General features: G+C 38.1%; 1 protein-coding gene across 3 annotated transcripts in view; it reads left to right on the forward strand.

Annotated features, from left to right (window-relative positions):
* ARHGEF28 (Rho guanine nucleotide exchange factor 28) overlaps positions 1-18358 on the forward strand; it is a 346092-nt gene that overhangs the window by 314034 nt on the left and 13700 nt on the right. For 2 of the 3 annotated variants that reach the window (XM_058310148.2, XM_012523181.3), the window contains 2 exons: positions 578-1063; positions 2138-2432. In XM_058310148.2, the coding sequence (XP_058166131.1) occupies positions 578-1063; positions 2138-2432 (781 nt within the window). The remainder of the gene's footprint in view (positions 1-577; positions 1064-2137; positions 2433-18358) is intronic. The other variant, XM_058310153.2, reaches the window with a different exon arrangement.

Here is an 18358-nt window from a genome sequence, read left to right on the forward strand (position 1 = left end):
TAAGCCACTTGCATATCTCCTAAAAATTATATTAACTGCTATTCTTGGGCATTACATTATAAAAAGACTATTTGTCAAAAGTCTCTAAATGGCTGATTTTATTTTTATATCTTTGTAAAAGCAATGTGCCTTAAGTAATTTCCGGTTTAGAACTCAAGGGATACTACTAGGTTTATACAGATTCTTAAATTCTCATGAATTATTGACTGGGAAGATCTCAGAAAAAGAATGAAACATAGATCAGGAATGCAGGGTCTTGGGAACTAATGTACTGAATTTTTACTCAGCAGACTTGCTTAAATATTATCTAACAACCAGCAACAAACCACATTTCCAGAAGAGGGATAAGTATTGCCTTTGTGCCTTATTTCTTTCCTCTTCAAATTCCCAGGCTTACCACTAGAAAATGAGGACAAGCCTAGTTTTAAAGTACCAAAGTTGGCCTTTGAAGGTAACTTAGAAAAAGAGCAGAAATATTAAGAGGAAAACAACGGGGTCTCATGTTTTGTGTCGCAAGGTCTCTCCAACCCCACGCTTAAGCAACATGGACACTTTCCCCTCTCTTCTGCTCCAACAGGCCGCCTTGACCATTCAGGACAGCCACATTGAAATCCACAAGCTGGTTCTCCAGCAGCAGGAGAGTCTCTTTCCCAGCCATGCTCTCCGAGGGAGCCTGTTCCAGGACCAGGAGAGGTACCGCCACCTGGAGAAGGAACGCGAGGAGCTGGCCAACATCCACAAGCTCCAGCACCAGTTCCAGCAGGAACAGAGGCACTGGTTCCGCCAGTGTGGCCAGCACCGGCGGGAGCAGGATGCCAAGGAGAGCTGGCTGCAGCAGCGGGAGAGGGAGTGCCAGTCACAGGAGGAGCTGCTGCTGAGGAACCGCAGGGAGCTGGACCATCAGCTCCTGGAGTACCAGCAAAACCTAGAGCGGCTGAGGGAAGGTCAGCGGGTGGTGGAGAGGGAGAGGGAGAAGATGCGCATCCAGCAGAGCCTGCTGTGCCGCTGGAAACACAGTCGGCAGAGTAGTCTCCCCGCAGCGTTTTCTCCAGGAAACAAGGAGGTATGGATCTTCTGTGCATTTGGAAGGAGTTTGAAAAGCAGCATCTCAAAGACAAGTGTAGTTATGGTAGTTTGTGGGACTTTTGCCAAGCATTTATCTTTTCGGTTCGCATTGTGGAAGAACTCACAGGACTTCCTCAATCCCTAAGTAGCAGGTCAGAGCTTTCAGAGACATCGTGACTTAAAATATGGCAACTTTAGAGGCCTGGATCCAGTACGATCAGTGGATCATTGTACACTGAGACAGCTTATCCTGGCACAGAATCTAATTGTGCCAGGATGCAGGATGGCAAGGGCAAGTTTGCTTTGGAGGCCCATTTGCTATGAGCATGCTATTTTTCCTGTAGCTGAAGGACTCTCTTTATGGGATCTGTTCTAAGGAGTCCTCTCTAGATATACTTTTTAGTAGATAATCTCTTCATGTGTAGCGTAAGTACTGAATTTAGTGAGTATAATATGATTCTGTTATTCCAAGCATAATTTCTTCTCAAATTTGATACAGTGAATTCAAAATCCATTTCACTGTTAACATGAGCTCTGCTAATTAGCAGCCTGCATACGATAAAATCTTTCAAAAGAGTCTGTGTTCCCTTTGCTTTTTCTCTATACTTGACAATTCCATTTCTTGCAGGGGTTTACTTTTCTCTACTGTGCACATGAGTGCTTTTTATTGATAGTGCATGGAGTTATAAAAGCTGATACTCTTATAAGAGAAATCTGTATTGCAGCTGATTTTCTTCTCTAGTTTGCCAACTTCCATTTATTGCATTTTTGTCATGTATATATGAATATGTTTTGCCTTTTTTATTTAGCAAAAGTGAAAAAACTGCTTTTGCTGATTAAACAAAATGAAAAGAATTTAATGGCATTGGACATGACTGCTTGATTTTTCAAGATAGGTCATACATAACACAGTTGGCATGTGAGAGCTCCTTCAAGGGGAGAGTAAGAGGGAAGATTCTTGGCTTCACTCACTGAAATTTTGATTGCCAAATTTTATCAGGGCTAGATACTTTATGGAAATTGTGAAAGTTATTAGAGAAGTTATTGTACTTTTCTGTATTTCCTTACACAGGTAATGGACCTTAATCGATCTGAGAGTTTATGTCATGAAAATTCATTCATCAATGACGCTTTAGTACAAATGTCACTTAACACTTTCAACAAGCCGAATCCATCAGATACCCATCAGGATCCCATTCCTCTCCCAAATATTTCTAATTCTGATTTGGTAAGGACTAGTGAAAGTCAAGCAGACCTCAAGACGGACGTTTCTCATCCCTTGGATGCCAACCATGAACTGTGGACAACCGTGGGGTCCTGTCATCAGATACCTTCCCTCAACAAAAGCAAGGATTCTTGTAAAAATGGTAATTAATAGTTTAAACATCATCTCTATAGTTTCAACAAGAAGTTATTTTTCTGAATGGTTGGGTCCTCTTTAGAGAAAAATCAAAGTGAGTCCTAGAAGGAGAATAAATCAGTGCTGTTGAGCTGGAGTCTGTGTATAAACTTTTCTTTGGGGAGTTCTGGGGACTGCCTCTACTTGTATTAATAATTATCTAAATAAGCTAGACCATGGTTGAGGGGCTTGGATGGTGCCTCAGGATGTAAGAACCAGGCAGGGTTTTTAGGTGTATTGTTAAATGATAATTTTTCCTTAGAAGTGAAGCAAACTGTTTTGTATTTCCCATTGTAAACCTCACCATAATTTGGTACATGTATTCATTGACTCTCAGAAGTGAAAGATATGGACAAGGTTTGTGGTAGGACTTTATTGTCAATCAGGGCAATTTCCTGCAGTGTTAGTGAAATCTTCTGTATTGCTATTAAACACCCAAAATGAAATTGTTAACATAATTTGTAAAAAAAAAAAAAAAGGTGTTGTGTCTCCATAAGTACCTCGTAATAACACAACTTGCTAATCCCATTAAAGCATTCGCCAAATATAAATGAAAGGCAGCTCAAGTTACAAATGCCACATGAATCTGAGTGACTGAAATCTATGTCGATTATAAATTGTTTTCTGTGGCATATGAGGTAGGGAATGAGAAGAACTTGAAACCTTTCTACCAAAAAACAGATGGCATGCAAGAGAATAAACAAATGGCTGGCCACATGGAAATGAAATAAATCACCAATGGAGAAATGTTTCAGAAACATAAAATAAGCAGTAGAAGATAGACCTTCAGAACTGGACACAGATTTGCTTCCATGCTTAATATATACTTTTAGTTTGTAATTTGAGTGGTTAACGTTTCAGCAACTAAATTTTCTAAAGTATTAGGCTTCTCCTAATTAGAGAATAATAATTCTGACATTGCTTGTGAGTTGATTTATTACTACCCTGAAATATGTTGATTCTTAGTAGTGGATAATTCTTTATACATGTAGTCACTGCTATAACATCCTTATTTCCAGTCAGCATGTAGGAAAAAATGAAACAGTTCTTTAAAATATCATTTTAAATGTTCTTTAAAAAAGAAAAAGAAAGAGAAAATGGAATAATTCGTTAGGATTAAAAAAAAAATGAGTCAAGCAGAATTTAGAAAATGTAACCACTTTAATAGATTGTCTTTCAACTTTAGTACCATGGAGACCATATTGTGGAATGCCTTTTCTAGGCACAGGCTACTTTGCTGTGTTGTTTCATCAACTTGCTATTTATGGTGCTTTATGTATTTTTGTCAGTGTGGTTTTGCGTACTGGCTTTGGCATAATTAGAAAACTCAGACTGAGTAAAACCACATTCTGCTTTTGTTTAAAGAAGCATTTTTCTTTTACGTATTGTGTATCTCTCATCTTTTTCTATTGGCTTATGCTTCAAAGTAGAAAGCTTTTAGAAATTTGGCAGCATACTTGCAGGAGATAGAAAATGTATTAAGGAAATAAACAGTGATTATGTACAAAACCAGTCTGTCCACATGTAAGGAATTAGATATAGCCAAGGGAAATGCTGAGAAAATGTACTTACACTTAAGAAACTGTATGTCCACTGTAGGTTGAGGAAACTCAGAACATTGATAAAAGAGGGGCAAATCAACTGTGGCCTAAATCTCTCAGAAACAACCTGATGTCTATAAGGAGGGGTTAGATCAGAAATACAGTGTGCACTATTCATTACTGGAGTTTTGCAACTTGTCAAAAAACTGTCCTTATGTGTGTTTACTTAAGTGTGATATGCCATTCCTGGAGGAGAGAAAAGAAAGAGATTAGAAGGTGATAGGGAAGTAGAATGAAAATTGAATCTGTATCCTAAAGAAGGTGGTCGGGGCCAGATAAAATTCTGCAAACCATTTCAGAGCCTTCCCAGCTCTCATAATTGAAGGAAGCACAAAATAAGCCTCTGGTGGTGGGTTTACCTGGGCTGAGCATGCTCTCCAAGCATGCTCCCGGGGCAGGTGACAGCAGGGGGCTGGGCCGGAAGAAGCAGCTCAGGGTGTGCTGCGCTGGTGAGGAAGGCAGTGGAAGTACTAGAATCAAGGAAAACACAGTGTCAGTGCTCACATCTTTCCTGTTTTGCTGCTTAATCTTTGAGTCTTGGTCAGGGGTGACCACTACTGAGGATCCCTCTAGTTCACAATTTTCTGGTGAACAAAATTTGCCAGTGTTCTTGGGTGGTCTTTTTGTTCAATATGCACTTAGCAGTGATTTAATTAATACAAGGCTGAAGAGTTCATCGTTAACCTTAAGGTCAACTCTCTTCAGCCAACACCTTAATAACGTTGCTCTTGGTGTGGTCCGGTACTATGGATATACAACCAGGTCAGATCAGTGGAAATGTGCATTTTGAAACAGTAAGCTTGATGGGAAAATATTGAATGTGAATAAAATTCTCATATGTGTTTAGATGCTGCCTAGATTGAGATTTTAATTGGTTTGTTCAATGCAATTGAGCATTTTAATGCTCTCTTTGTACCCTGGTTGTAACAGGCTTTTAAATGGCTTCGCCTGCAGCGGCAGTCACCACTAATTATTTAATACCTACCAAATTCCAGGCACTGTGCAAATGTTTTGCATGGAAAAATTTGCTTAATCATCACAATAACCCAATGGAATGGTTCTCTTATCTGCATTTGAGAGGGGAAACTGAGGCATAGAGGGGTTAAGTAACTTGTCCAGTGTCACAGAGCTAGTAAGTGGCAGAGCCATCCATTGACCCTGGAAGGTCTGGCTCCAGAGTCCATGCCCTCAGTCATTACACAAGAAGGTGTTCGTTTCTGGAGAGTAGATATGAGTTGTACTTTCTAAAGAAGTTGGTATAGAAATAGAATTAAATCCTTTTGTGATGCCTAGCAGGTTGTTTGCAGTTAAGGACCAGTTTTTAAAATTTGGTGTTTTTTGACCCTTCCCTTTTAGTGTTCTCAATTGGAAAACTTTTCTAAATGTTTTGCTCTGCTCTGGTCAGCTCTTGCTTGAGTTCTGAGCAACATCAGTATCGTAGATAGCCTTTAACTTCAGTTTTTCCCACAAGATATATTCTCTTAGGGATATTTGGTTTCTCTAATGTTGCCTAATAATAATGCCATGTTATTTGTCAATACTTTTTAAATATGTATTTTTATTTTTAAAGAAGCTTTAGATTACATAAATGTTACATCAAAAACATAGAGGATTCCCATATACCCCATCCTCTACCCCTCCCACACTTTCCTGCATTAACAACATCTTTCATTAGTGTGGTACATTTGTTACAATTGATGAACACATATTGAAGCATTGCTACTAAGCATGGTCTATAGTTTACATTATGGTTTATGTTTTGTCCTGCACAATTTTATAGCATTTTGTAAATATTTTTTAAGGTAGTACTTTTAAAGAACTTTAACTCTCCAGTTTTACATGTTATATGAACAAACTTCTTAGATTTTTGAACATTAAATCCAAATAGGTATTTGATTTTATTTATAGTGGAAGAGATGGTTTGTTTAAGAATTTTATCTGCTCTCCTCTGTGGAACATCAGTCAAGGCTAGAAACGTGTGACTTTCTTTAAACAGTAGAGTCCCTGCAGGACAATAACTATGTAATTGGCTCTATGAAATGCTCAACTACATTTTCTTAAAGGTAGAAAGCAAAAAAAAAAAAAAAAAAAAAAACACAAAATCCTCACCCTATACAAAAATGATCTTCGTTTCTCCTTACTTTATAATTCTAGAGCTATTTATTCAGTGCACCTATTAGTTTGTGTTATTTGCTCTTTTCATTTTGCAGAAGTGTAAACATTTTATGATATGAAAATAAATCTTCATAGTCCCCTTTTTCAGCTATATTTATATCTGTACCTCATTATTTTCAGGTTACCCAAAAAATTATCTTCAGTACTATAAAGTATTATGATTTTGCCATGCAAGTGATACAATTTAAATTAAGAAATACTGATTTAAAGCCAAATTATAGGTGTAAGTCATGTAGATAGTGGGGGAAAACTTTTTTTACTAAATTTGTATTCCAAAAAGGGTGCCTCCCTTTACCACGTATTAGAATTTGGTGCCCATCAAAATAATTTCAAAATTCAAAGCATTGCATTCATTGTGTTCAGAGTATTTAATCTTGCTAATGTGTTTTTTTTTTGTTTTTTGTTTTTGTTTTTGTTTTGAATACAGACAACCGTGTTAAACTTTCAATGACAAATTTTCTCTTTTACACAAGGCAAGAAATAGGAGATTTACAAATAAAAAGCTATGCTGTAGTTAATATTTAACAATCTTTTAAGAAGTGAAAATAGAGTAATTTCTAATGTTTTTAAATATTCCATGATTCAGAAATGGGTACCTTTATTTGTGTAACCCCTGTGGAAAGAAGCTGTGCTAAAGACCTTCAGGCAATTTCCCATAAAACTGAAAGTGGTATTAGATACTATAAACTTCAGTGACAAAGATGTATTTGAAAATTCTTTAGAATTAAATGATTATTTTTCTCATTACTATATTTTAGGTGTCATAAAGGCTTTAGTTTTAAGCACCAATGTTAAACTCTTAATTTAACTAACATTGCTAGTTTTGAGACTTATTTTTAGGAAGTGAATTGAAATTTGTAAAAAAAGAATTGCATAACAGTAAAATTGTATAACCATATCTATTTATAGATGTAGATAGCTGTTATCAAGCCCATGTCAGCACAAAGAAATTAGGGCAGAAAATATCGAGTCTATAGCTTTAAGGCATATTTCCAAGTCTTGGCCTTAACTAAGAGGTTTTGGAAATTTTGAGGCCTCTCTGTGGTTAGGGGGAATATTAGATACCTGTCTCTTGGATTGCTTAAGTGAAACCAAAGCTGAAGATGTCATTATGACATCAGATTTTATCCAGATATGTCTATCGAAGTGTGAAGGAAGTCAGAATTGGGAAATCGGTGGGCAACTCTTTCTTCTTTTCAGAATCTTGACACCACTTTGCGTGATGTTTAAAAAAAAAAAAAAAAAACATGATATTGCTTGCTTTTGGTAATCTCCATCATGCAAGAGAATAAAGGCCATGGGCTCAAAAGGCTCAATTTTAATCTTTCTCACCGACAAGTGTAGATGATTGACTTTAGCCTCTTGTAGATTTCGCACCAGGAAAGCGAAGCATGACATTTGCTTGTGGATCCTGGTGAGCCAAGGGTGCACACTGCCAACTTCCTGATTGCGTAACTCTCTGGGGTAGGCCTGCTGTGTGAGCCAACTGGGCCAGAGCCATCTTGCCTTATTGCACAGACCCAGTACCCAGCGGGTGCGTGGATTCAGAGCTGAGCAGACAGCCACGCAGCTGCCTATTCAACCCCACCCTGCATCCCAGTTTGTTTTGGATGAGCTGTGAAAGTGGGAGTCCATTCAGTGTGAATTTCCAGGGCTTGGGCTTGGTCCATCCTTAACTTAAAAAATTAGAAAAGAGGTGAGAAACCAACCACATATACATTTACATATATATTTATACACATACACACACGTACATTATCTGCGGGCCACATGTTTGACTTCACTTGCACAGTGTGGGCTTCGTTCTGGAAGTGATCAGAGGTTTGGGTTTGGAAGGAAAACTGCTTGTAACATTTGTCTACCAAATATATCCAAGAGATAAGGCATACTCCTGTCAGTCACAGTGACTTGGGGCCAGTGATCCAAAGCCTTTTCCATGTATCAGTAGCTGAGCCTGCCCCCTCCCTCATCCCTATTCCATCTGACCTTGGAACCTCCTCCTTTAGGGCTTGCTTAAATTTTTTAGTGTTTAACTGAGGACTGTTTTATGTTTGCCTGAGAAGTATGTGAAGAATATGACCATCTGGTTCAGGGGGTGGCAAACATTTTCTTAAAGGGCCAGATAGTAAATATTTTAGTCTTTGCGGGCTGTTTGTTGCAAACTAGTTAACACTGTCATAGCTCAAAAGCAGCCACAGAGAATATATTACCTGTGTTCCAGTAACACTTTACTTACAAAACAGGTGGCTGTAGTTTGATATTAAAGGACCTCAGTTCAAACCCTGACTCTGGCTCTTACTGCTACATGATTCTCAAACCTTAGTTTCCTGGTTTGTACAAAAGGGAAGAAAGTGTTAACAGGACTAAAAGAAAATGCCTAGTAAGTCCTGGGATTCCATTATTCTGGAAATAATGCCACCTAATTGAGATCCAGGGGTAGCTTACTGATTAAAAATAAAGAAATATCATTAAGAAACCAATACTTAAACTGTGATTTTTTTTTAAGTTGCCTTAAAATTGGATAAATTTTTACTCAGAGTGGAATTATTTTAGAATTAAAAGGGCAACTATATGTATGTATGGGTCTAAGAGGAGGCCTCTGCTGGTATATCATCAGAATTGTCCAGGGCATGGAGCCCTGAAAATGCCTCATTTTGCTTCCCTGTTCCTTTTTATGAAGGAAGGAGTTCCACCAGTCACCCATGTTTTCAAGAACAAATGTAGGCACACAGCATCTGAAAACGAGCCTTAATATCTCAATTTGGGGTATAGCACTAGCATGTCTATAGACCGTCCAACCATATTTCATTGCATTATATAACATACCCCCTGGAAAATGTCTGGTCTCTTACTTTGGGTCCCTGAATAGCCTTTCCTACTAAGAAGGAAAAGTTAAGAGCCCCCTGTGCCACGTGAGTATTCTGGTTTATACCGTTTCTCACTTGAAATTCAAAAATTGTGTTCTGGTTTCTGACCTCAATCTCTTTCTGAGTTTTTATCTTGAATCATTAGCCCTTGTTAGTCCAGAATAAACTGATAAAAATTAAGGTTCAGGATCATAAGGAAACACCTCTTATTATCACTTGCAATCATAGGAATTAATTTTGTATCATAATTTACCTGATGATTATCTGCCCCACTGTAGAGTAAGCTTCGTGGAGGTGAGGAACTTCGTGTGTCTTGTTTGTTCATTGCTCTGTCACATGCTCAGTGGTTGGCATATAATGCACATTTGGTAACTATTTATTAAATGCCTGAAGGAAGTGAGGGCTATTCTCTGTAATAGAAATGAGAGTAACTGAGAGGTTGGGCCACACAGCTTGACTCTTTATTGAGGCATTGAATGAAGTTGAGAAAAGATATGAGAGGCAGAATGTGGTAGGGGTTAGTTAGTACAGGTAGAGCAGACAGTGCCTCAAGCTTGCTGGCTGGGTAGAGTTGAGTTTCAAAACCTTTTGTAAGATCGGCGTATGTTAGATGGCATTCTTAAAATGCCGAGGTAGTGGCAAGATCGCCTGCCTTTAATATCTTCCTGTGTTCCAGGTGGCAGCCTTTAAAACTTGCAGATTTTTCTTCCTCTTCATTAACGTTGAGCTGAATTGTTTACCAATGTGAAATACTGTTTTTCAGTTCAGCGTATGTACTTTTTATACAATTAATTATAGAGAATATGTGAGTTATTTTTCCATTTAGAACATTATCTGTGTAACCCCATATAACCAGATGTAGTGAATGAAAACTTAAAACTTTAAAATGTGCTTTCTGCAGAATGCTTTAATTTCTTCTAAAGAGGTAGAAATGAAATGAACCTATTATTGTCATTTAGGAAGATGGCATATCAACAATTTATCATTTAATTATTATATCAATAGCAATTAGCTTATTTGTTCACTGACATATTTCTTTCTTTAATCATAAAGTAGCCTGAACATCAATAAAGTAAACATGGGTGACCAGCTCAATATCAATGAAGCACTTTCTTGAACTCTTTTTTCTTCTGCAAATCCTATTGAACAGTCCAGTGTATCTATCACCCCAAGCAACACAATTAGTATTTGTTTAATTAAACCACAACTAGGATATGAACCAATTTCCCTGGCACAGTCTTCTGCTTGTTAGCCTTAAAGCATTGCTTGAAGTATCACATACTGACTAAAATTAAGTGTGCGGGAATTGTGAGAAATAAATCCTTTTGCTTTATGCTTGACTAATTGACTGAAACGTTTCCTGTGTGTTCTCAGCCTTTTGGAGGACAAGTCCTGCTCTGTCTTTCTGTTCAGACCTTGGGCCAGATAACAAATATGCCTGCCCCTTAGGTCTGATCTGTGGATATCTTAATTTGCCATGATAAATCACTGTTGAGTTTCCTTGGATAAGGAGCTATGGTATCCATTGTCTTTCTGGTTAAGATATTAATTCAATTTGATTTGAAATGTTAATGCTTGGTTTGAAGATTTACCTAAGGGAAAATGTAGGCTTCCCAAGCTTCCAGTTGTGCAGGGTGGGCCTCTGAGCCATTTGCTGAAAAGTTTTACAGTAAGGCTTGCGTAAAATTTAATTATTTTCATGGTGACTCTTTTCTACAGCTCTCTCTTTCTACAAATTTCATTACACTACAGCCTTTTCTTCCTAAAACATATTGTGCTGGATTTTAAGTATAGAATATTTGGATCATCCACCAGAAATATAGGAGGTTCTCTCTGCTTCTCCAATGAATTGAAGCCATTTTTTAGGAATGGTGCCGTAAGGCTTTGGAAGAAACATTTACAAGCAAAACGTTGGCAGTTTTAATTTTATTTAATGACCTGCTTCCTACCAGTGATCTGGGTATTGTGTGCAGTGATTTGCAATCAATTAATCATCCAGAATGTACTAACACCACAATAAGGAAACTATACTTGAAGAGACTCATAAATCCACAAGAAGTGGAAAAACAGGAATTTCATGCTCAAAAACCCCTTCATGTGAAACTCCAAATGGGGAGGCAATTTTATTTTCCGTTTTCTAGCATGTCCTCCGAAACCTCAGCTGTTCCTCATGAATTCTGAGTTTTATGTCCCATTTCTTAAAGATGTTTGTGCGCTTTACTGTGTTGTCGGCATAGAACTCTGTAAGTATTAACCTCATTCATTATACACTGGTCATTTAGTTGGGAGGAATTCCGTTTTCCTCTGGATTACTGAAAAAAGGGCTATGGTTTTCCTTTTCCCCCGAATTCAGGGCAATCACGATCAACTGTAATAGGCCATGTTTTTGGGAGTCTCTGTAGGAATGATTCAGAAAGGAAGCATGTTTCTGTCCTGAGAATAACACCCATACTTGCTCAGAGGCAGATGGCAGAAGGCGGGATAGTGTGATGTTGGAAATCAAGGAGACTTCACATCCTTGTCTTCGCCAAAGACCCTGCATGCTCAGGATCTCAGGTTTATATTCTTCTTGCCTTTTTGAATGTGCCCTTGCTGTTAACTGTTTAGCTGTGATGGATTTTTTTTCTTATTTTAGTATAGTAAGTATGGAGATATTAAATATTCTCAAGCCTAAATCCTTGGATGTATATATATTGTGCTATCTTCACTCATTTTCATATGGTTCTGTTTTTGGAATGTTCTTATAACAAGGATATGGGAGCTTAATATATATTCCATCTGATTAACATTGGGCCTGTATTACTTCCAATGTGTCAAGCCTTCAACTCTTGATGAATTTATTTCTACCAAAAAGTTGTACTGTTTTTGATTACTTGTTAATTTATCCAGATTGGCATGAAAGAGTGTAAACACATAGAGCTTATTCTTTATTTTTAGATGCTTATGCTTCTGTTCAGTCTGAGCCCTAAAATATACTCACAAAGTTTTGCATATGCAAACTACCTTTCATCAGCACTAGCTTGGAGGGAAAAAGCATAATAAATGTTTTGGCCAAAATGTGATGGTCTGTTAGTGAGCTTGTAATGAGACCATATTTTGCACTCAGACTCCAAAATGAGAAAGTACAGTTGTATATTGATGTCTCCCCTGGGAATGTGGACTGGAATCATAGCCCCCTTGGAAGGAGAATTCAAGTATTCTGCAAGAGGGGGTGGTTAGCTTTCTTTTTGGGTACTCCACTCAAATACACACATATAATTTTTTTTTTTTTAGTTAATTTATGCTGAACAAGCACTCTGAAGTAAACCATTGTGAGAAATCAGATAATTAATTCATGTTTTATGAGCTCTCTCTGCTCTGAGCTGGCTATGAGTTGGATGACTTAACGAACAAGAGGGAAAAGCCTAAATGTGGGCTGCATGAGCCTGGGAGCAAGTAAAGTACTGTTTAAAATCGTGTTAAAAGGATCTTACTAGATGAGAAATGGGTGTAGCTCAGTGTTGAGCACCTGCAACTCATGTACAAGGTCCTGAGTTCAATACCCAGTACCTCTAAATATGAATTTTTTTTTTAAAGTATCTTACTAGAAGAAATTATCATTGCCCTTGGTAAGAACATGGATGAATTTTTCAAATGCTACTGCCAGTAAATTAAAAATTTCTCCTTTATATTTTAGATTCATTCTCTTACCTACTATTTAAAAGATCCAGTTTTTCACTCTGGTATAGGAGCACAATTAAATTCTTTTTTTTTTGTAAATCAAGGTGGGCTTAAATGTAAAATATTAATTTTTTTCAAGCAAACCTAATAGTACTTCTGGTGATAATTTTTTTTAAGTGTTTTTAGAGCAACCATGGATTAAATTTGAGGATGTATAGTTCAGGAAAATTTCAGGAAATGCATTTCATTAGGGGCTTGATTAAATGACTAAATCAACATTGACAGAAAAAACACTGGAGTTAAAACCTGCTTAGCAATACCACTTTTGACCAGAATGACCAAGAACCTAATCAGACATATTTCTATGAGGAAAGTAAGTGATATGATTCCCCCCTGTCATTCAGGGGTGATAAGATAAAGAATTCACATATACACCACTACCAAGATTCAGAGAAAATAGACTATATACATAATTTTCCAATATAATGGAACTTAGGTGTTTTTTTCCAGTACTTTTATGTGAGGGACTTGAATGAATGAATAAATGAATAAATGAATGGATGGAGGAATGAATGCACTTGATTGCTGTTAAACAATGGAGATAGCAGACTGGCATAGTGATTAAGATAGAAAGCTTGGAAATTATGTCCAAGTTTATATTCCAGCTTTTATTTTTATTACCTATGAGATCTTGGGCAAGTGTTTAAGCTCACCCAGTGTATCTCAGTTTCCTCATCTATAAAATTGGACTTTTGATAGTATCACTTTTATGTGGTGTGAGGTTGATATATGACAATCTTTTTTTTTTTTTCCTAAAAGATTTATTTATTTATTTAATTTCCCCCCCTCCCCTGGTTGTCTGTTCTTGGTGTCTATTTGCTGCGTCTTGTTTCTTTGTCCGCTTCTGTTGTCGTCAGCGGCACGGGAAGTGTGGGCGGCGCCATTCCTGGGCAGGCTGCTCTTTCTTTTCACGCTGGGCAGCTTTCCTCACGGGCGCACTCCTTGCGCGTGGGGCTCCCCCACGCAGGGGACACCCTTGCGTGGCACGGCACTCCTTGCGCGCATCAGCACTGCGCATGGCCAGCTCCACACGGGTCAAGGAGGCCCGGGGTTTGAACCGCGGACCTCCCATATGGTAGACGGACGCCCTAACCACTGGGCCAAAGTCCGTTTCCCGATATATGACAATCTTTATACAATTCACAGAACTTTGTAAGCATTCAATAAATGTAGTGTTATCAGTATCACTATTAGGAGTAAGTCATTAGAAAGTACCTCAGTCACTTGAGCCATTGTTCACAAAATTGTTACTCTGATGACCTGAAAGAATATCTCCCTTGGGCACTGCTCAAAAAATGTTCCACTTTTCTACTGGCTGTTATTAAGCGTGATATGATTAAAAGGTTCTTTCTTAGTTTTCCAGAGCTGCTATGACAACTACCACACGATGGGTTGGCTTAAACAACAAGAATTTATTGGCTCATGGTTTTGAAGACTTGAAGTCCAAACTCAAGGTGTTGGTGAGGCCATGCCTTCTCCCTGAAGTTTGTAGTGTTCTGGCACTGGCTTGCTGCAATCTTTGGGATTCTGTGGCTTGTGCACTCTCTCTCCTTGAGCCTGCTCTTCTGGTTTCTTCCTTTGACTTCTGACTTTTTAATAAGGTGTCCAATAATATGGACTAACGCCCACACTGATGCAGTTTAGCCATACCTAAATAGGATCTTAGAAAATCCTGTTCACAAAAGAATGCACACCTTATCTGATAATATATCTTCAAAGGGCCCTATTTATAAATGGAACTGGAATGCAGATTTAGGGACATGTTTTGTTGAATTTTCTACCAGTTCCTATAATCAGATAACTTGGGAAATGTTGGTTTAGAGACTATACTACTTTTTCTTAACTTTTATTATGCTCATATGCACTATGAATCTCCAAAAGTGACACTCCCCAAACTTATTTAACCCCAAACCTCCTCTCCTCCAGGATCTTGAAGGACTACTCTTCATTAAAGCACACTTGGGAAAAAACACTGATGTAAGTGGGTGTTGACATCATCATTGCATGTAGCACACCTATCAAATACATTTTTTCTCCTTTGGGAGCAGTTCAATTCCAAATGACGTATCCCAACATGATTTCATTCATGGGTTTTGTAATTTGAAAACCAAGTCCAACATGATGAATTTAAGATAGAACATTTTTAGCTCCCAGGCCAGCATTTGGGCTGTGGATAAACGTCATGCCGAGTCTTCTTAGAGGGCTGTTTCTAGGTCATTATTCGTGGATTTATTCATACCACCAAGTGCTGAAAGTTACTCATCCCTCATGCAGCACAGGAGGCTATGTGCCTGGGCCTAAAGGCTTGATCTGGGCTCTCATCTCTCAGCTTTATCTCATACTATACCCCCTTGCTCATCCTCTGGTGAGGCCACAAGAAGTTCTTGCAGTTGTATGAAAGGTCAGGCCCATCTGTCTTTTGTGCATGTTATTTCTTCTGTCAGCAATACCGTCTCCTCCACCCTTGACTCCTAGCCTGGGTCCCTCTTACACTTGTTTCCAGAATGAACTCCAAGGCATCCCTTTCCAGAAGCCTACCCAGAATGGGTCAGAGTGTGCATGAATCTGTAGTGCCCCACAGACCTTTATGTTACTCGCCACAATATTTTCTCACTTGTTTTTCCTTTAGTCTCTAAGCTACTTTATATATTGAGATATAATTTACATACAGTGAAATGCTCAGAAAGTAAATCTACTATTAATCAGTTTTGTTGAAAGAATATTGACACAGAACATTTCCATCACTCCAGAAAACTCCCTTAACCTCTTCCCCATAAAGCACTACCCCCAGTACCAATCACTCATCTGATTTCCATCAACTAGTTAATTTTGCTTATTCTGGAATGAATGAGATCAGTATGTGCCTTTTTGTGCCCACCTTCTTTCAGCATTGTTTGTGAGATGCATCCATGTACATCGTAGCTGGTCCTTTTTTTATTGCTAAGTGGTCTTCTGTTGATGAATGGACTACAGTTGACTTAACCATTCTTCCATTGATGGCCACCTGACTTGTTTCTGGTTTTTGGCTGTTAAGAATAAAGCTGCTGTGAACCTTCTTATACAGGGCTTTTTGTAAATTACATTTTTACTGCTCTTGGATAAATAACTAGGAATAAAATTGCTTTGACCATAGGATAGATTGCCTATTAAACTTTAAGAAACTGTGAAGCAGTTTTCCAAAGTGATGGTACTATCTATAAACCTCCTGTATGCTGAGACCAGGTCTTGTGCAACTTGGTTCCCCTGGTGCCTTGCTCAGTATAGGGCACAACCTAAACACTCAGTGTTTATTGAATGAATGAAAGGATGAATAAGAAACACAAACCATTTTTTCATTTTGACACACCCTCTACTAACCAACAATAAAAAATGGATGCCTTGTCCGTCAAAGGGATCAAAATTTTATTGGCTTGGTGTGAGTTTATTATGTCAAAAAGCAGGAGGGAATTCAGCCCCCTTCTCTCCCTTCCCCTGGACCTACCTCTCGTTTCCAGCGGACAGTGTGTGTGGGTGAGGCCAGGTATGTAGGCTCACATGGGACCCTAGAAGGGTCCTAATCGCCAGTAGAAGCCAAACTCATCTCCTACAGTTAAAACACCCATTATACCCATTCAAGGCCCTCCACAACCTACTTTTCCTGCCTTCCCCCCTTTGCGTGTCTTGGTTCACCCTTGCATGAATACACATTTCAGCGTAACTGGACAGTTCTTCCTTCTTGATGAAGTTAGCATTTCCTTCCCTCTGCAATAGTGGCACACTCCATCTGGAATACATCCTGCTTGAGGCTGTCTCTTCCTGTTGACATCCTGGTCATCCTGCAAAGCTCTCTTCAGGTGCTTTCTCATTTCTAAAACCTTCAGTGCTCTCTCTGGAGGATCTTTGATGAGGGGTCCACCTGTGGAGAGTATTCATCTAGTTGTTCAGCATGACTTATGGCCTTTATTGTAGCTGTCTGTGCCCACATCTTCCTCCCCTGTCATATAATAGGCTTCTTGAAGACAGCACACTTAGTGGAAGAAGAGGGATGGCTGATCACTAAGGAAGGAGCTGAGGCTGCTCTCCATGATTCTTGCTCTTTGTGGCTGCTTACACTAAAGAAACATTAAACTATATGGTAATGTTATGGTTCCTTTTTTGAAAACAGTTTACAGAAGAAAGAGATCTGTCTAAAATGAAGATATAGTGCAACTTTGGGAATTCATGTCACCTGCTGTATAATTAAAGAGACATTAGCTAGCCTTTAGGCTCTGGTGTTAGTCACAGGTCATGTGTCAGGAAGCACAAATATTAACAGTTTGAGTAGATCCATATGACATTTGTATGCAGGAGGCAATTTTAAATCATTCTCTATAGGGAGAGATAGCTCCAAGGGATAGAGCAATTTAAACTGTGACTTATATATTCTCTTTTGCCTGCTGTTTTGGTAGTTTAGAGTTCTTGTTTTGGTTCTGTTCTGCAAACTCTTTAATTTTCTAATGGTCAAATTTCTAAAATTATTTTAAGTTTAATTTCCAGAAATGCAATTTAGTGATCTTTATGCTGACAACAAACATAAATGTGAAAAAGAGTACCCAAGGGAGTGAAAGTCTGCTTTGAGCAAAACAAATTATGTTATAATTTTAAAATCATTTTGAACAACAAACTCAAGGCTAGAGTTAGAAAAGATATTTCAGGGTTTGGTTTCTCAGCAAATCTAATTTCAAACAAGTAAGTAAGAATTCCAGAAAGAATGCTTCTCATGTTTAAAAAGAAAAAAATGTTTTATATTGCTCTGAAAATTGTTAATAGCAATTTCTCAGAATAAACATTTAAGTTCTTTGGTTTCTCATAATTTTGTAGTTGATCAGGAGGAAAAAGCACACATGCAGACCTTTAAAGAATTGAATACCAAATTTTTAGTCTGGTAATGACAGAATTATTAAGAGGCAGGCAGTCATAATTAGCTTGTGTGGGTTTTGATCTAATTGCATTCTTCATTCTGATTTAAAGAAAAATGCTGTATCTCAAGAATTTTGACAGCTGTTTTTCCCTTTACTGAACCAGTAAGAAGTAAATGTAGCATTAAAATTCCTAGGTTGATTTCCTGCCTATTCAATGGCAGGGAAATGAATTTGATTCTTCTTCCCTCAGCAAAATGAGAGTCATAACTCTTGTAGTGTGGGTGGGGTCACAAGGCAGGGGAATTCCAGAAACTTGGCTTTATTTCCATGGTACATTGAAGTCCCTCGTCTCTAGATCCTTAAGAGGAATCCATTGCCCTGCAAATACCACCCTTTTCCTTGTTGCGGGAAAACCTACATGCCATTTAATTCAGCACACTCTTAAAAAGTTGTCCCTGCTTCTTCCCAGGGATTCTAAGGTTTGAATATCTTATTTTATCTCAATTATTTAAAAACAGGAATTGACATGTTTCTAGTCTACCTGAATTATTATGGACAACTTCAAGCATATACAAATATAACAGAGCAGTATAACCACCACTCATGTACCCATCACTCAACTTCAGAAAATTAGCAACTTCATGGCCAGTG

The sequence above is a fragment of the Dasypus novemcinctus genome, chromosome 2 (assembly GCF_030445035.2).
Source record: "Dasypus novemcinctus isolate mDasNov1 chromosome 2, mDasNov1.1.hap2, whole genome shotgun sequence".
NCBI lineage: Eukaryota > Metazoa > Chordata > Mammalia > Cingulata > Dasypodidae > Dasypus > Dasypus novemcinctus.